The 20692-nt window shown below is 37.5% G+C and overlaps 1 protein-coding gene and 1 long non-coding RNA gene across 52 annotated transcripts in view; one reads left to right on the forward strand and one right to left on the reverse strand.

The window, feature by feature from the left end:
* Positions 1-5496, forward strand: part of RIMS1 (regulating synaptic membrane exocytosis 1) — a 477431-nt gene extending 471935 nt beyond the window's left edge. For all 50 annotated transcript variants that reach the window (XM_038554462.1, XM_038554466.1, XM_038554493.1 and 47 more), the window contains 3 exons: positions 472-573; positions 1171-1310; positions 2853-5496. In XM_038554462.1, the coding sequence (XP_038410390.1) occupies positions 472-573; positions 1171-1310; positions 2853-3071 (461 nt within the window). In that variant the 3' untranslated portion in view covers positions 3072-5496. The remainder of the gene's footprint in view (positions 1-471; positions 574-1170; positions 1311-2852) is intronic.
* The window catches only part of LOC111098312, a 178132-nt gene that overhangs the window by 127627 nt on the left and 29813 nt on the right, over positions 1-20692 (reverse strand). The window lies entirely within an intron of this gene.

The raw sequence follows: 20692 nt of genomic DNA on the forward strand, positions 1-20692 counted from the left end.
AGTTGGTTGAACATCTGCCTTCAGCTCAGGTCATGATTCTGGAGTCCTAGGATAGAGCCCCTCATTGGGCTCCCTGCTTAGTGGGGAGCCTGCTTCTCCCTCTGCTGCTTCCCCTTCTTGTGCATGCTCTCTCTCTCTCTCTCTCAAATAACTAAATAAGTAAATCTTTTTTTTAAAAAAAGAAAAATCTTACCAGAGTATAAGAATAACTTAAATACTTGAGTATTATTGTAATTAAGTGATTTTTAAACTAATTTGAGATTCTTATAATGTGGATTAGTACCAGAAAAATAATGAGAAACATTTCAAAACCTGATTGGAGGCAGGGGAATAAAAGTGAAAGCTGGGGTTCTAAATATTAGGGTTTTTATCAAGACCATTAGGATCATGGGGTCTGTCGTATACCTCTATTTTTTCAACTCTGTGTAACTGCAAAGAAACTGAAACATTTTGTTTCCTTTCCACTTGCAGGTGACATACAAATTGGAATGGAGGATAAAAAGGGCCAATTAGAAGTTGAAGTTATTAGAGCACGAAGTCTCACGCAAAAACCTGGTTCCAAGTCTACACCTGGTAAGGAAAGGTGGTACTGAGTTTGGACAAGAGAATCTGACATAAGCAAAAAAAATCAAAATATTTGCTGCACTTGAATTCTATATGCTCCACTTCACATCATCTGAATGATTAAAAAAGCAGCTTTTCTGTATTCTTTGATTCTATAAAAACGGATTTGGGTTTTCCTTGCGCAATTATTCTGCAGAAAGGATAAGGAAGAGTATTATCAAATTAAGAAAAGTTTAGTTATGATTGTTTCTTAGCTTGTGTTTTTTTTCTGCACATTCACAAATGAAAAAGATTTTTTTTTTAGTTCTAAGCATAAAAAGGAAACAATGGGCTTTAAGTTATACACCTGAATTGTGATGCCAGCTATAGCTCAGGTCAGTCAGTCTTAGATTAACTTTGCATACATTTACTTGAAATGAAGAAAATGCCTAGTGGTAACATAAGAGTTTTAAAGAATAGAATTTATGGAGCACTGGAAATTTAAAATGATTTAAATAATCAATGGGGAACTTTTCAATAAACATCTCTAATTCTCTAATAAAGCATTCTCCAAATCAATTTCACTGAAGGATTAACTTCTTATATGTTAAATATTACTTTGTTCAGCTCCATACGTCAAAGTATATCTTTTGGAAAACGGGGCCTGTATAGCCAAAAAGAAGACAAGAATTGCACGAAAAACCCTTGATCCTTTATATCAACAGTCCCTGGTTTTTGATGAAAGTCCACAGGGTAAAGTTCTTCAGGTTGGTAAAAGTTTGAGTTTTTACATTATAATGTCCAAATTATTCATATAAACACTGAAGAGGTGGTCAAACATGAAAAGAATAAATTTCAGTAAGGAGAAATGTGTAACATCTTTGAGTAGAAAAAGACAAATTGTTAAATTACAGTATAAACAATATGTAGTATTAAAAATATCTGATGAATCTAATGGAAAACATAATCTTTATTTTATCTCCCTTGTTTTTTTCCTTCTCCTCATCCTCTCCTTCAGTTTTTGTCCTGCTCTCACACCCCCTCTTCTCAATAGATAGCTGGCTAGGTAGGTAGGTAGATAGATAGATAATCAAGGCAAATGATGCAATGATTTATTGAGCATTGCTATGTGCCAGACATGGGATACAAAAAGGAAGAAAGGAAAGAAAAAGAGAATATTCAGGACTGGTGAATATCAGACATATTAAGTAATTCTATTACATTACTTCTTTTTTTAAGATTTATTTATTTTAGAGAGAGCAGGGGGGATGTGCAGAGGAAGAGAGAATCCCAAGCAGACTCCATGCTGAGCACAGAGCCCGATGCAGGGCTCCATTTCACAACCCCAAGACCCTGACTTGAGCCAAAACCAAGAATCCGACGGTCAACTGACTGCACCACCCAGACACCCCCATGCATTCTTTTAAACATACACTTCTTTTAAACATTTTAACTATTGTGTGCATAAAATATCATAATCCCCATTATACAGATTATGTATGAGGATCACAGAGATTAAATAATTTGGCAAAATTACTCAGTAAATTGAAAAGGCAAGTTTCAGCAGTCCTGTAAGCCGGTGAATGATTTCAGTGGAGAACCTTTACAGATGACCAAAGGATTGGAAAACAGAACCTAGTAGGAGTAAGTGTAATGGAATGCTTATCTGATGCCAATAGGAGTTGACCCAGATTGTACTAACTGCCTGTAAGCAATAGGACGAATATTATTCGTCAATTAATAATAGGACTTATTAATCATCTGATCAAATCAGAATTGTCAGGCAGATGCTCAGAAGGCACTGGCTTACAATTATTTTTCAACCTGTCACATCACTAACAAGTACATAATGTAAAAGAAATGTAATGAATGTTCTCATTCTTTGTACACAATCCGTGATCATATACATACATACACATACTCCATCATCATCCATATACACACTCCTCTGTACACTGAATTATGTTGTTTTGCTCTGCTAACTTATACAAATTTTAATTTTTATTTATCTGGCCCTGCACATGACTTATTAGATAAGATAAACTTATATATTTACTTCTTTAACATGGTTTACGTAGATAATACCCCTCATTGATAGGGAAACATTATCAAATCTAAAAATTATCATATAGTGTCTCTTTGAGCACTTTAATGTTAGTATCTTTCTATCTGTTCTTCCTCTTTGGTGTCAGTTATATTCATTTCCTCTGCTTCACTGATTGGCCCACTTTTACAGAATAGTTGTTTTTAGCCTTCAAATATGAAAAAAAGAGCCCTTCAAGTTGTATGGCATTTCTTTGTCTCTGCAGGTGATCGTCTGGGGGGACTATGGCAGAATGGACCATAAATGCTTTATGGGTGTGGCACAGATCTTGCTGGAAGAACTTGATCTCTCCAGTATGGTAATTGGATGGTACAAGTTGTTCCCACCATCATCCCTGGTGGATCCCACACTCACTCCCCTGACCCGCCGGGCTTCCCAGTCATCTCTGGAAAGTTCAACTGGGCCTCCCTGCATCCGCTCATAGTGAACTCATACAAGAGTCATTCCAGTGAAACTCTACCTTTCAGGATAATAATCTGAACCAGATATTTCATGATCAAAAGCATTGTTGGAGACAGACAATCAACTTGTGTTTTGCCTGTAGTAGTTTTCAATAATATGTCCCACTTGTTTAGAACCTGGCTTCATATGACAGAACAAGACAGTCTATCAAATTACAGTAAGAGTCAACATGCTAGTGAGAGTCACTGATGCTTCGAACAAACAGAAAAAGAGGAAACTTCAAATACACACACACAAACACACACATACACACACACACGCACCCCAAATTGAACAAACTGGAAACTCTCACTCTGAAAAGTTGTATTTTACACGTTTCTGCACAGACCACAAGCAGTGTTATTTCCTTGGTGTTTGAGAAATTTTGTTCTGTGTGTTTTATTTGTGTATTATTTGTTGGGTTTTGGTTTCTTGATCTGTTTTGTTTTATTTTTCACTGTATTTGTTATTTCCACTAGTTTTTGGATATGTCATGACAGGCCTCATGATGCTTACAAAGACCTTTCCTTTCTTTTCCCAAAAGCACCAAAGGGCTGAAGCAGTCTCTGTGGCATCTCCCCAAAGTGTTCAACAACTAGGCAAGATGAGGCCAATGAAGGGTTTCACTGGCTTTCATTTTATAATACTTCAGTCTTATGTGTGGAAACCCAGAAAACAAAAAGTTATCTTCTAAAACAAATAATCATAGAATCACTTTTTTTTAATGAAGAATAATCTGTTTGCGTTCTAAAAAAGTAATTTATGTTTTCCATTGTTCTCCATGGAAGATTTTTAAAGAAGTCAACCTGCAACAAATGCTGGGAATTAAAACTAACCACATAACTGTACTTTGGAAACTCTCCTCATAATAACTTCTTCTTTCTGATATCTCCCCAAAAAAGTATATGCTCATGTGTATAAACCATACTTTTGACTCCCCAAAATGGTGACTAAAAACTAGAAACAGATTTGAGCTGAAAACACTTACAGTTATGCCCAGGCCTCTCGGCCATGTCTCCACGTAGACATACCCATCTGCCCCAGAAAGAGCATGGTATGAGCTGTCCAGTATTCCACTGGAAATTCCAGTTGAAATATTCTGCACTAAAGTGATGTTTTTATCAAATTTTAGTTTACATTTCTTTGAGATCGATGCAAGCACAAAGCTTGATTTTTTAATGCAAAGTATCTTACTTCTGGGGTGGGGGGAATAAAACAGTCAAATTTCAACTTGCATTTTCTTCATTTGAGTTTTTCTTGGCCTTGAATTTCCCTTGTGACATTCTGTATAAGTGCTACAAACTGCAGACTCTGCAGATGCATTGATATGTTCTCCCTCCTTTTATGAGTCATTCAATTTTTGTGATCACACAAATAGAGCAGCATGACTTGGAACTGTTCAAAGCTGCATGCACGTTTTGTAAAAAAAAAGAAAAAAAAGAAAAAAAAAGAAGAAAAAGAAAAGAAAGGAAAAGAAAGAAAAAGAATAAAGAAAAGAAAAAATGAAAAAATAGGTTATTTAATAATGTATGTTAGTTCCACCTTAGGCCAGCTTGTATGTTGCATGTACTTGTACAGTTTGCTCGTTAATTACTCTACTGAAATAACCAAGAAATCTAAGCCATCCATTTTTGTTATAGACATTTTGCAGGTTTTAGCCATACTCCGTCTGTGAGTTTGGGGTGAAATGTCTATAGATGGACTTTATTTTTTACCCTCTGGAAAACGTGATGTAGTATGGACCAAATTCCTTCTAATTAATATTTTGGTGTAGATTCCTACCGTGGGGCTGTACCACATGTAGACACTGTGTTACACACTAGGTTTTAATCCATAGACATACTGCCTGCACCAAGTGAATTATTTATTATTATTTACACATACCAGAATTATCTGCCCATCATTCCACAGGGCACAGATTGACCACTATACTCACCATGCTGAGCAGGAAGAACTGAAGCATTGGTGCACTTCTACTAGATTCCGTTCTGTCTTAGTGGCCAACAATCAACTAATTATAATTGGGTAGTATCTTTCTATTTTGACCACTTGTCTTAACACTCCCCTGTGCTTTTAAAATGAACAACTCATGTATGTAAACATGTTTAATAAAATTTACTTTTCATGTCAGTTGGTAGCCATCTGTGTTCTATGTTTTGCCAGATTTCCATTGTGGGTTCTATGGTGCAAAATGGGAGCCAGATCATGGGAAAAGGACGCTGAGATTTGTTGTCTGCTGTGGGCATTTGACTTGACTTGTCACTGCACTATATCTGTCTTAATCTACGCCCAAAGGGTACTTTGCATCACATACAAGTTTTCACTTTGTTAGCCTGTCTAAGTGAACACATGACTATACTTCTGAAAAGTGGCATTATTAAAAACAATAAATCTCGGTAAGAATCATATGGAAGGTTGTTTTTCTGCTGCTGTTTGAGTGTGCTAATAAAAGAGACAACTCTCTTGTCCAATTGCCAAATCATTTCCAGTTATGTCACATATCAGAATATTAACTCCCGCGTCTCTCATCAAAGCAACCTGTCTCCTCATTCCATCTTTTCTTGAACTCCTGACTGATTTATAAATCTTTGCCTTAGGTGAGGCCAACTTAACAAACCAAGCAATCCATTAAATTATCTTTAGTAGGTTCTTAGGGAATAAATATGTATTCACATATAGTAGATGAAGCTTCATAAATAATATGTTAAAAGAGAAATTATTAGCTGTCTTAATTTAATTTTAAGACTCTTTGCTTCTCCAGAAGTGTGTTCATGTATTTCATAATTATCCTCACAAAATACTTGGTAAGCAATAATTTCATATTGCAGTTTATTTGTAGTAAATCACTGTTAGGATCCAGTCTCTACTTTTTTAAAACCCTTAATATTTTTATAGACCACACTGGCTTTAACGTAAAGCAAAATAAACACAACTAAATCAGTATCAAATTTGAGACAATAAAGCAATGTGAGACATGTCACTATATCAGTTGTTTAAAGTTTTTTAAACAGTTGACTGAATTTTACCCTATTGAGTCAACCAGTTGTTTGGTCTACAAGACATGAAATTATCTGTTAGATTGGGTGGAGAAGACAAAAACAACAGATTAGTTCAGTTTACATCAAGCTGTCAAAGCAGAGCTGTTTAACACATAATCGGGGGAGGGCAAGGGCAAGTCTGACATTAAAACAGGAGGCAACTAAATACAGCCTTAAAATTCTTTGTCTAGACAGAGAAAAGCAGAAATCTCTCTTCAAATCAGGTAAGTCTGCCTGGCATGATGACTTCAGGGCCTACAGTGGTGGAGAGTTAGTAACCATGAGAAAGGCAATTTTGCTGTCTTCATGGGTTTTTTGCTGACTTTGACAACTTAATATCTAGAAATCCCAGCCAGAGATATATGTTCTGATTATACTTAACTAACATTATTAAGGGCTTTGTTGAGTACTAGATGTCATGTATATTTACTTGGGATGTAAAAATGAAAAACAAAAGAAAAACAAACAAAAAAACCCTGACCATCTTAAAGGAGCTCTTTATCTATTAAGAGAGATCATGACATAAATAATTACAGTAATGTATTTTCATTTGTATGCAAAGGGCTATGGGATTGCCTTTAATTCTCACAATAGCCCTAAGAGTTAAGAACTCTTATAACCCTATTTCAAGTGTAGGATCTGCAGCTTGGAGAAGATGAATAACAGGCCAAAGGTCACAGCACTGGTTAGTGATGGAGCTGGGATATACCAAAGTCTGACTCCAGAGCCTGCCCCGCTAAACACTTTGCATCCTCCATTATGCCCTGATAGTTGAGCTAGATCAACTTCATTTAAGAATGAAGAGTCCAGGGATCCCTGGGTGGCGCAGCGGTTTGGCGCCTGCCTTTGGCCTAGGGCGCGATCCTGGAGACCCAGGATCGAATCCCACATCGGGCTCCTGGTGCATGGAGCCTGCTTCTCCCTCTGCCTGTGTCTCTGCCCTCTCTCTCTCTCTCTCTCTCTCTCTCTGTGACTATCATAAATAAATAAAATTTAAAAAAAAAAAAAAAAAAGAATGAAGAGTCCATCAGATGGGAAAGAAAGGAAAGAATTCTAACCCAAACCACTCTGCCTTAACACAACTTCCAGCCAGTTCTAAGTACTTTTGCCATAAGCATCTTTACCATAGACCTCTTGTCCACAAGTATTTTTGCCGCAAACCTTTTCACCATATAACTAAAACTGGCTATCAGGCAATTTCACTCTATAACATAAAAACAACAACAAAACTGGTTGATGGTTTGATTTGACTTTGTTGGTTTCATCAACTGGTTGATAGTTTCTCCATTGACATAGTATTTTCATTTTTATACTATGTAAATCTTAGCTCTCATAATGGTCTATTACAATGGTATGGAATTTTGAACCCATAGAACTTTAGGACATCTATCAATGACAATATGTCAAGAACAATATGCCAAAAACAACAGTGTAGAAGGCTTTCATTAAGCAATACAAAACTCAGTTACAAATATACATCCTAGTATTTGGAAACTGATACCTTGCTTAATGAAGAAAGATTTATTTTAAAAAAGTATATGCTGAACAAAGAGACAAATCAACAAGCAAAAAAAAATGTGTGTAATACAAAGAATGAAAAATTTCAAAGATAGGTACAAACCACAAAATCTTTTTTGCACAGCATTGCCATGAATCTACATACATTTTAAATGTATTCAAAAAAAAATTTTTTTTAAGATTTTTATTTCTTCGTTCAGAGAGAGAGAGAGAGGCAGGCTCCATGCAGGGAGCCTGATGTGGGACTCAATCCCGGACTCCAGGATCAGGCCCTGGGCTGAAAGCGTCACTAAACCGCTGAGCCACCCGGGCTGCCCTGTATTCAAATATTTTATATTTCACAATAAAAGCTTTTTAATTTTGTTATTCATTTTCCATGTTTCATTATGTCCTTTTTAATGAATTTTTATTTATTAAAATTTTATTCATTTTTAAATTTTTTGTGATTTTACCTTTTATAGCAAAATTGCCTTACAGACAGCTGTGTGGTAAAAATGCTTGTGGCAAAGATGTCTACAGCCAAGATACTTACATGGAAAAGACCCAACACATTCCCAGCCAGTAAGGTCTCCTGTTGTACATCTCAAGCACTCTGCCATTACTACAGGAGGTGAGGAAATAGGGAAAGGAGGCAGGTGAACTCTTCTGCATCTGCTGAGCCCTCTTTCTAAAACTTTTGTCCTATAATTCTCTCCTCTGCATCCTCCTCTGACTGCACTCACCATTTGCATTATCAAACTTCTTGAATATAACATACCAGCTCTCAAGAAGAGTATTAATAAAGATAGAACAAAATTGTCCTTAGCTGAGCCCCCGACTTATCCTTTGGTTCCAAGGTAAAATTGTCTTTTGAGTACCTCTACCTGACTCCTTGTCCCTAGTCCCAGTGCACAGTACCCTCAATTCTGCATCAGTCACAAAAATTCACACCTTGAGGTTGAACTGATCAGCACTGAATCCCAGCCCCATGGAGCATTTAAGTCCACCCAGAGTCAGTCCATAGGCTAAGTTATTTGCTCCCAAAAATAGTTTCCAAGACTCCTCATCTATACATAGAGTCCCTTCTTAGAGGAGCTCAGAAGTCATCAGGCCTTACACAACTCCCACATCCTACCTTCCATCCTGGTTCCTCAGGTACCTATCAAGAAGACAACATATGCAAGTATTCACAATTCCTAGGTGTAAACTAAACGTGGTCAGTATCATGGCCAATCACATAATGACACTTTCATTAGTTAGTCTCACACAGGTTACTCTAATCTCAGCTTGAGACTGAGTCATTCACTTTTGGGATTTTCCTTTCCTCTTTTTTCTTTTTCAAATTGCCATACAGAGATGCTCTGGGTGGCTGCATCCAGTTCCTGCTAAAACTTTTGTCTCATTAGCTCCCCAAATGGTCAGTGTTACATACCCCCCTCCACCAACATACATCCATCATGGGTATATATGTGATGATCTCTAATAATGTAGGTCAGGCCTTTACTGCTAATAGAGCTCTTCTTAATTATATAGATCTTCTAGTTTATCCCTCCTTTTGCCTTTATCACCCAACTTCCATAGTGATCTCTTCTATTTTGGCTCCAATACCTCACCTACTACTCATTCATAATCCCAACATAACCCAACATACCAAATCAAATACAGAATACTCGGTTACATTTGTATTTCATTTTTAAAATGAATAATTAAATTTAAATATGATTTTAAAATTATTTATTTTTATTAGAAATTCAAATTTAATTTGGCTTCCTATATTTTTATTTGCTTAATCTGGCAACCTTACCTCTACTGCCATATGGTTTGAGCACCCCCACCACCACTTTGCTAATATGCTCCACTAAACATGATATCTAGCCACAAATTCCAACAGTCTTATCATAGCACAGTTATTGACCCTCTCTGTAACTACTACTGAAGATTTCCTTCTTGGAAATTTTTCTCCTTCTCATGGTCCCAGTTTTCCAGCTTGAAGGCAAGATTTTGTTCCCAGTTCTTCACTCCTTCTGAAAGAATTATACATACTCAGACCCATTGCCATGCTGCTTTGCAGTGCCTCACAACAGAAGAGGCTGAGAATTTATATACCCCTGGCCCATTGACTTTGGCCAGATGACTTATTTCTGTGTTAGTTATTTCCCTAACGGGGAAAGTTAAGTGGATATGACATAAGTAGAGACCATTCTCTATGGGAACAGCTTTCTGTAGGTGGACACTGCTCATTCAACCTGGTCCTTGAATAAGAGACATGTGAAACAGACCTGAACCCAACTCCCAGGCTGAAACAGAGCTGCCCCAGCTGACCTCCAGATCTGTGGATGATTAAAAAAATCAAAAGGTTAATTAGGTTAATTAAAAGTTAGATATTTAATTGTTATACTAAGAGTTCAATTAATAAAACCATACTATAGAACATATCTGTTGAATGGAATAATAATACTACCCTCTTCATAGCATTAGTTTGAAGATTAAGGTAAGTAGTAAATATGTGAATTCTTACGATAAAATCTGAATTCATAGTAAATACCGAATAAATGTTAGTTGTTATAACTGCTATACATCAAATACTAATATTCATCAAAGTTAAATGTGTGAAAACTGCATATGAATCTAGAACTCTTAGGCAAATCTAGCCTTTAGTGCCTGCTCTATTCCACCCAACAACGCTGCTGCAATGTTTCTTTCCTGTACAGTCAGGTAAGTCTAGAGAAAGGTTTTTTTTTCCACTCAGGCCACAGAAGTACTAACCTCCACAGCCCATACCACATTTGCTTTCTTCAGTCCAATCCTGGCACTTTCAGTGGGGCTGATTACTCACTACTTTTCTAGACCAACCTTGCATTTAGTCAGTACCACTTCCTGGAAAGCAAACAGAGAACTCCATCTGACCTAGCCCAGCAAAACTACTCTCACCAGCATTTTTAGTACCATTTCCTAGATAATTTAGTTAACAATTCCTGCAATGTTTCTATCCCAGGAATTCTCAACCTTTTAATGTTCTCTGACTGCCTTCTGCTATGTGAGGTTACCAGCCTATACTGTACCCACAAGTCTGCTCCCACATCTCTGAACGCCCACCCATTTTTCCGGGTGGAGAGGAACTTACTTTTCACTGAAATCATCTTTTTCTTTTTCTCATTGGGTATGCACTATCTAGCCTTCTTTTAGATGCTAGAATCTCTCTTTCATCTTCCTCCATAGGCACTTCATTCTAGGACTCCTTTCCTTGTTGTACAATCCACAAGATATGACCATGGCTTTTCTGATTAGTATGTATTTTGTTATCTCTTCATTCCTCTAGGTTTTCCAAGTTCTATCAACACATAATGTAAAACCAAGCAGATCACACTAATTTGTTTTTATCATGATTTTCACTCCACCATAGATTTGCCAAGTTTTTCATAATGTTTTGCTTTTCATTTTTATTAAGTATAAATTAAAAATTCTTTCATTGGCTATATATATTTTTACAAAATGTAACTTTCCCTTTTTCTCTGTTTTTTTTTAAGATTTTAATTATTTATTCATGAGAGACACACACACAGAGAGAGAGAGAGAGAGAGAGAGAGGCAAAGACACAGGCAGAGGGAGAAACAGGCTCCATGAAGGGAGCCTGACGTGGGACTCAATCCCGGGGCCCCAGGATCACACCCTAGGCTGAAGGCAGTGCTAAACTGCTGAGCCACCCAAGCTGCCCCCAAGTTTTTAATTCCAATTGTTATCATATAGTGTAATATTAGTTTCAGGAGTAGAATTTAGTGATTCATCACTTACATATAATAGTACTCATCACAAGCGCCCTCTTCACACCCATCACTCATTTAGCCCATCTCCCACTACCTCTCTCCACCAACGCTGTTTGTTCTCTATAGTTAAGAGTCTGTCTTATGGTTTGCCTCTCCCTCTTTTCTCCCCCTATGTTCATCTGCTTTGTTTCTTAAACTTCACATAGGAGTGAAATCATAGGGTATTTATCTTTGACTGACTTAATTCACTTAGCATAATATACTCTAGTTCCATCCATGTCCCTGTAAATGGCAAGATTTCATTCTTTTATTATGGCTGAGTATATATATATATATATATATATATATATATATATATATATATTCATTAGCCAATGGACACTTGCTTGGGCCCTTTCCATAATTTGGTTATTGTTGATAATGCTGCTATAACCATTAAGGTGCCGATGCGCCTTTGAATCAATATTTTTGTATACTTTGAGTAAATATCTAGTAATGCAATTGCTGTATCATAGGGTAGTTCTATTTTTAACTTTTTGAGGATCCTCCATACTGTTTACCAGAGCGGCTGCACCAGTTTTTATTCCCACCAACAGTGTAAAAGGGTTTCCCTTTCTCTGCATCTTTGCCAACATCCACCATTTCCCAGGTTCATTTAGCTATATTGACAGGTGTGAGCTGGTATCTCATCATGGTTTTGATTTGTATTTCCCTGATGATGAGTAATGTTGAACATCTTTTCATGTATTTGTTAGCCATTTGTATGTCTTCTTTAGGAAAACGTCTATTCATGTATTCTGCCCATTTCTTAACTGGATTTTTTGTTTTTGGATGTTGAGTCTCTATATATTTTGGATAGTAATCCCTTATCAGATATGTCATTTGCAAATATCTTCTCCCATTCCATAGGCTGCTTTTTAGTTTTGTTGACTGTTTCCTTCTCTGTGCAGAAGATTTATCTTGATGAAGCCCCAATAGTTCATTTTTGCTTTTGTTTCCTTTGCCTGCAGTGATGTATCTAGTAAGAAGTTGCTATGCCTGAGGTCAAAGAGGTTGCTGCCTGTGTTCTCCTCTAGGATTTTGATGGTTTCCTGTCTCACATATAGCTCTCTAATCCATTTTGAATTTATTTTCCAATATATCACTCAATATCTTTTTGTTGGCAAACGGACGCACATGATGCTGTTTGTGTGTTCTATACTTTATTTAGTGTCTGGGAAAATAATTTTCTTCTATGGACTTGTGTTTTCTTCTACCCTAGTGTTTAGAATGCTTCGGGTCCCTGTGGGGCCTGGCAAAGCCTATGGGCTCCTCCTTAGAATAATATTAGACTCATTTAAAAAGTACATAAGATACAAAAGAAATTAATTATATTAGAAAAATTAAAAACATTTTAAAAACAATTTGTAATGTAATAATATATGTGACTTCTTTACTGATGTACTAAATAAAGTGACAAATCCAATGACCATTATATTTTGAAGTGATGATAACATACATGATAGTTCAAAATATCTGTAACAACTGTAACATGATATAAAAATATCTATGATTTTATTGACAACAAGGTCATAAGTACTGCTATGCTATGGCTATGGCTTGTTGCCTACAGTAACAATTGAAAGAAATGCTCAATTTCATTTAGAGGCAAGAAAAACAAAGAAAAAGAAAGGTATAGTTTTGTTGTTGTTGTTTTCATCCAAGTTCATAGACCTTGGACCACTGTAGAAATTGCTTCCTTGGACCACTGTAGGAATAGTATAATCCATTGTATGGTCTCAAGTTACCCTGACTACAATGACTTTACAATTTGCCCTGGCTCCATTTACCCTGCTAAACAATTATACTCTCATGTCAACTGCAGTCAAGCTCACGAATAGTGTATTTATTTTTTCTTTCTTTTATGCTTTATTCCAATATTGTTATAATTAAATGGTTTGGTGAAACTTGTAAATCCTTTGAAATTATTCAAGATAAAAACAATGACATAAACTAAACTTCAGTGGTTGGTACACAAAATGTGTACCAAAAACAAGACTATAGGAATGAATGAATGGCAAGAAGATTGAGAACTCCATTTCCTCCTAGATTATTGTTTTCAGTCTATTAAAACTCAATCTCCTTTGAATAAATACAAAAATTTCATCTCCTACACCCAACATAGCTACAGTTATAATGTTCAAGGGGTCTATTGCCCTGGCAGTTGAGAAACAAAGTAAATTCCATAGTCTTGTTGCCACAAGCCAAGATTTTGCTTGCATGCTATTTTCCAGCTTATACTCCAAAAACAATACTTTTTGGTTTGGTTTGGTTTGGTTTGGTTTGGTTTGGTTTTGCTTTATCTAACTGTATCATCACATAAAAGATGTTTTGATTTTGTGAAATATTCATACCAATATTGTTTTTGGAATATGAGAAAGAGAGCACACATTTCCCAGGCAAACAGAGAGATAGAGAGGAAGGGAGAGGGAGAAAGAATCTGACTTGGTGCTGAGCACAGAGCCCAGGTAGAGCTCTAGGTCTACCCCAGGATTGCAAGATCATGACGTGAGCCGAAACCAAGAGTTGGACACTTAACCTACTGAGCCACCCAGGTGCCCCACAACAGTATAATTTTAAATTAAACTCTATAAATCCACCACCACTCTTGCTAGCAGTTGACCTATTGAAGCTTCTTTTTCAAGGATTTCTTGTTTTTCTGAAAGCAACTAAAGCCTAAGGTCCAAATCTCTTCCAATCTGTTCTTTTGTAAATGTGTAAATTTTCCAAAGCAAAGTGCACATGTCTAGAGAAAGGGGGTGGAGGAAGAGGAATTTTGACAGTTAAAAAGAGGAATAGAGGGAGAAATTCCTAGAAACAGTGAAGAGATGAAGAGCAGCTTGACCATAATAATGGATGTGTATTCTTGGCCCATTCCATGCCACAATAGCTCAATCAGCAATACCTGATCAGACTATACCCCAAAGTCAAAAACCAGTGGCCATTCATTGTTCAAGTTCTCTTTTGTACTCTAATGTTAGGATTGAATTTTCAAAAAATTGTGACAGGTCACTATGATTTAAAAGAAATAGTTTTGAAGATGTTATTTCCTATATAATAAAATAATTTCCCACATTTTCCTTCTCTATCCTCCAATGATCTCCCAAAGTCTGCCCCATCCATACCCCTCCAGTCTAAATGACTTTTGATTCTTCTGCTCTAAAGAGAATGCAGATTATCCCCCATGTTCTCCACCAACAACCCACTTGCTACTCACTCATCTGAGCCTTCCTATGCTACCTGGGACCTACCTCAGAGGTAGCCAAGATCAGTGCTTCTTAAACTTCAGTATTGTAGCAGTTCATTCAAGATCTTGTTATAATTCAGATTCAATTTTAGAAGTTTGAGGTGGGACCTCAGATTATATGTTTCTAAAAAGGTTCCAGGAAGGATGTACTAATTTGAAAGGCTCAGTAAAAAATAAAAATGCAAGAAACCCCTTTTTAAAAAAAATTATTAAGAATTTCAAGATGGTGGCAACAGAGCATTAAGCCAAGTGCGGGGTCCTTCTAAGTACAAGGTCCCAAGTGACTATACAAGTTTATGTACACCTATGAAGCCAGCCCCTGTTCTCTCGGCTGATGCAAGAGTTGGTGGATCTTACTTTGAGTAAAAAAGTGTGAGGGTCCAGGCCTAGAAAGCAAAACTTTATGGTTAGCCATCTTTTCCAGCAGCTTTTTCTCTACTAAGAATAGTGTCTAGGTAAAACTGGTAATGATTTTTCAACCATTTAGATCTCGGATTCATTTGATTAAAATTGTTAAGTTGATACTTCTGAAGCAATGTTCTAGGATATTGGAATACTGTCTCTTGATGAAGCCTTTCCAAATGATGTTCTAGCAAACTGAGGAACAGTTTTTTGAGCTTCTGTCTAAATATTGGTAGAAAAAAAGATAGAAGCTCCCAAAACCTCACTCTTGCTCTAAAGAGAGCTCTGAGATTTAACCTGCTTGGCAATTTCACTAAAGGTTGGGGAAGGGGAATATTGGTGTCAGTCAGGAAAGTTCCACTGTTGTGAAAATTTAGATGGAGACACAGAGAAAATGATTCTTCTAATTTAATAGAAGCCACATAGTAAATATGACTCTGAGCTATGTAAATCTTATTTCCTAGAAAATTAGGCCATCAAAAACCCCAGTTGTTTAGAGTTAAATAAACAAGCAATCTAACAAAAGTTCCATCAATTTAGAGTTGGGTGGCTTCTCAGGTCCAAATTAACAGGAAGCCAAGTAAGTACCAGACAGGGTGTTTGTCAGCCTCCTGAACTCTGACCTTCATCATCTTTCTACCCTAAATGCCTGCCTGTTAGCTATCACTACAGCATAGGGTGGGTGAGGTTTAAGAAAAGAGTTGGAAATTCAAAATGGTATATCTGCGGTATGCTTTTACCCCCAGGGAGGCTGTACAATATTTGCGAATTTCCACTGCTTTAAATTACAGGCAAACAGAAATCACATGATATGGTTCTTTTTAATATTCAGTTTCAAATCTCACCCTACCATGACAGCTGAATGCCAAAAGCTCAAAATTATAAAGGGTTTCAATCTCCAGTCCAAGGCCTCCATCTCTGCCCTCTGTTGGTGAGAACTGAAACCTTAACAAATGGGCATGGTGGCACATCAATGCCACAAGATGGCAGTAGGGCCTCATGCAGCTTGTGGGAAGCAGCTAAAGACAGAAGGACCTTCTGAGGGGGCAGTACCACCAGGGAAGTCTTAAGTGAAGTAGATTTAGACTGTGACTGACTAAAGTTTAAGGTCTAGAAAAAATTTATGGGGAAAGAGCCTTTTTCAAGGCATAAAAACAATCTAAGAGTATAAATATTTCATGATTATAAGCATATCCAAAATTTGCCTTATTTCCATCAAGAATTAGTCAAGAGGTCTTATTTTGTTGCATAAATTCAGAGTTGTGACTCCCCTCCTTTAAGAGTACAGTGAGTTCATTTCAGTGCACAGATATGTCTGTTCAGAAAATATCATTTCCATTTATCTAATAGAAAGCGGCCCAAACTCCAGGGCTAACACCACCACACTCTCCTGTAGGTGCCACAGAGATTTGCCACGCTGAGACCAGTACCTGAGACACTAGGACAGAGCATCAACAGCACTGAGAGCAGCTTGCCAAGGCAAGGCCATTTTTAACCATTGAAAGATTTGGAAGCAGTTGTTTGTTCCTTAGGATCGCCACAACAAATTACCACAAACTTGAAGGCTTAAAATGACAAAATGTATCTACAGTTCTGGAGGCCAGAAATCTGATATTACAGCATCAGCAGGACCAAGCTCCCTCCAAAGTCTCTAGTCTCTTCCTTACTTCTCTCAGCTTCTGGTACCTCTTGGCATTCCTTGGATAGTGGAAGCAGGACCAAGCTCCCTCCAAAGTCTCTAGTCTCTTCCTTACTTCTCTCAGCTTCTGGTACCTCTTGGCATTCCTTGGATAGTGGAAGCATTACTCCGTTCTCTGCCTCCATCTTCACATGCCTTTCCTCCCTGTGTCCCCTCTATCCTCTTCTCTGAGTCTTGTAAGGACAGTCATCATTGGATTTAGGGTCCACCTTAAATCAGGACTGATATCATCTTGAGAGCCTTACCTTAGTTAAATCGACACTCTTCTTCCAAACAAGGTCACATTAAAGTTCCAGGTGGACTTTCATGTTGGGGAGGGAGCACACCATTCAACCCACTACAGCTTGGACATCTCATTATTCCCACCAGAATTATGGAATCTCAATAAATCAGAACAGCAGCCAGTAAATATCAGGCCAAAGTAGCAAAGTTCACTTGACTGTGAATATGGGAGTTTCTGAAGAAACATCATTGCTAAAGAAACCCCCTTCCCTCAGAGATGTCTCTATGAACCTTTTTGTGATCTAGGACATAATTTCCTAGTAACTTTAGCCCACTTAGGTTTAGAGTATTTCAATATTATGTGTGTGTTTAATAATAGTCGTAATGCTTTTCTAAATCATATACATACTATAATAACAAAACACCTTAATAATGACAAAAATATTCTATTTGGATTAGTCCTTTATGATGAACAGACATGAAAACTTGGATCTGGAATCTCATTAGCTATGTGTCACTGAGGGGAAAAATAGGAGGGGAGGACAATAATACTTACATTGCTTGCTTAAGAGGAATATATATTAAAGTGTTTTAAAATACTGAAAGCCCTACAAGAATTAGAGGTGTATTTTTCTTTCTCTCCCACTTCCATAGCACACACGTCATCACGGAAATACAGACATAGAGCCTGATCTCTGGCTGCTGAAAATCTAGTCCTCTGACAAGCCACAGAATCATCACTTGGGAACTTGTCAGAATTGCAGATGCTCTGGTCCCACCTGAGACTGAATCTGTGTTTAACAAGCTCCCCAGGTGATTCACATTGATACTAGGGTTTGATAAGCCCTGTCCTAAATGTTCCCTGTTTGGAAAGTTTCATATACTCAAATGGCAAGCCTCACTATTTTCCCCCACTATTAGGAAGTCCTTAGGAACAGCCCTGGTATGAGCAGTGGTTGACAGAAAAGTTACTCTTACCCATTACATGGACCTTTTTCACTGACAATCCCCAGCGAACCAGATTATAAACTACAAACACAACACCTGGTTTGGACATCAGTTGAGTTCAGTTTTGATCACTGTGAAAGATCAATGGGGCAATGCTGATTAGGGAACCATACAATATTCTTTGATTTTTCACCCCAACATTTTAGCATTGTAGAGTGGCATTCTGAAATAGTAATTGCAAGGGAGTGCCGTGCACATAGTTTTAAAAAAACAAAAAACAAAAAACAAAAACAGAAGAGCCCATTGGAGGATCCTTCGATTTTCTCACTGGCGATTCCTTAAAAGAACAATGTGAATAATGACATTTATCTCAATAGGGTAAGACTCATGATGCAAAAGTATATCTACTTTGAGGTGTACTGGTAAAAGACACTCAACAAACCCAAAGTGATGGTAGCTGGGTAGGCATTTTTGCAAGAGAGGGAGTCTCTGGTGTGGTCTCTTACTTTTTAAAAACAGACAGAACGCTGATACTCATGCAGGGTTTCACTTGGTCCCACTGTGGTTTGGTGAGCTCTCTGGCTGGGCCCTGGTTGCCAAGGAAACTGCTGCAGGAGAGACTGGGATAACCTAGGTTCTTGGTTGATTGGTGGAGCTGAGAGCAGATTTCAAGTGAAAAACATGTATTTTGAGTGACCAAAGCAAAAGCCAATGATGACCAATGAAAGGGATCATGCCCATCTTCTCCAGTAGAGCTCTTTTGAATAGAAACTCTTAACAGTGAGAGAAGTAGCCTTCTTAGGAGAAGAAAAAAAAAAAAAAAAAACCCAGGATGTACAAACCCTCAGCCTGGATTTGCATTCTCTGTGAGGAATCACTTTCTTAGCCTGGCACAGAAGTCTTACCATTCCTTTTGTGGCCAAACCTAGGGCAGCCTCAGATAATGTCTTTGCTTTGTCTTGACACAATGCTCATTAAGGACCATAGAAAAAATGCTGTCTTGCCATCTTTTCTTAGAGAGGATTTAGGATTTAGATTTGCTATTTATTTTTTTACAAGATTTTATTTTTAAGTAATCTCTACATCCAATATGGGGCTCAAACTCATGACCCCGAGATCAAGAGTCACATGCTCTACTGACTGAGCCAGCCAGGGACCCTTGCATTTGCCATTTATTTGTCTTGCTCACTGCACATCTGTGAACTCTTCTTGCTCACTGCACATCTGTGAACTCTTCTTGTCTGCCTCCTGATAGAATCAGTTATTCCTCTATGCTCCCAAGTATAGTATTCAAGCCCTTATTATCATATTCTACTGTGATTATTTTGGGCTACTCCTTTTACCAGTCAAGTAATGTCCTTAAGATCAAGGATGCTATTTATTTCTCTATTCCAAGTGCCTGGCACAGTGTCTGACATAATTGGTCCTCAATAATTATTTGAAAGAAATACCGCCCCCCCACTACGCTGCTTAGTGAAGGCTGAGAGAAGGTGGAACGGATATAACCAAACAATGCTGAGTTTTTCAGAAAAGCCTTATAGTGAAGCAGAAACAATATAATCATCATATTGAAAACTTACTAGTTGCTGGTAGTTTATAAAGTTATTAAACTTAATTTTGATGTTCCCACCAATCCTATAATCCTAGATGTGTGTCACAACCAACCAATTGCTGAGACAGTATTTGTACCCAGGTCCCTCTGATGCAAAGCAATGTTCTTAGCCAATTTGCCAGAATATTCTAGGGGTCTGGAGTAGAAAATATAGACCTCTTTTAGTGGTAAAACCATCCTTGCAAGTGATACAGGATTACTAATGCCAGCACAACTACAGACAAGGCACACTGGAGGTCAAATCCGCCCTGCAATAATCACTGGCTCCCTAGCCTTTGCAAGTAACTTTAACACTGCACTTCAGATCAGTCATCTTCAAATTGAGGCAAACAATATCACTTGCCTAAAAGGGTTACTGTGAGAATTACATTAGGTGATGTATGCAAAGTGCTTACTACACTTCCCAACACATAGTAAGTGCTCGAGAAATTATAATTATCATCTATTTTATCCATATATCAGACTAAGTATTGATACTATTTTTATTATAAAAGGGGCTTTAAAAAAAAAGGCTGAAAAAGCTGCTCAAATAAGAGCTTCATTTGAATATCATTTCAAAATCACTCCCATTTAAAGGCTTAGAGTAGCCTAAATGGTGCCACTCAAGAGAAGAGGAAGGACTCTGTCTGGTCAGGTGGCTTTCTCATCACAACCTTCCAACAAATCTTTGTGGGATCTGCACAAGTCATTTGACACCTTTTTCATATCTGTGAAAGGAGGTAGTAAGAGCAAAGAATACTTTGTGGAAATGCCTTGAAAACGCAGAGGCTCTTATCTGATTCCTTGTTCAACTAAAATTCACAAAAACATTTTTATTTTTCTTCCCTATTTAATGAGAACAGGTCGGAAAACCTGTGGGTCTCCTCACCTTTTCACTGCCCCCACTAGCTTGTTGGGGGCCAGGAGAGGATTTTCTTTCCCAAAAAACTCAATAATAACAGTTCTTTTAAAGGACATGTTCTTCTCTTTATATTTTTTGGTGGCTTTTCTATTTCTGTAAATTCATTGCCATATTTCCCCCACTTCCATATCCCAACTCCATACTTAGACTTTGCCCTGTAGACACCATCTACAAAAATTTGATAGCCCAGATGCACGTTTTTCTAGTGACTCTGTAACCGTGAGCTCCCAATCAG

This window comes from Canis lupus, chromosome 12 (genome assembly GCF_011100685.1).
Source record: "Canis lupus familiaris isolate Mischka breed German Shepherd chromosome 12, alternate assembly UU_Cfam_GSD_1.0, whole genome shotgun sequence".
NCBI classification, from domain to species: domain Eukaryota; kingdom Metazoa; phylum Chordata; class Mammalia; order Carnivora; family Canidae; genus Canis; species Canis lupus.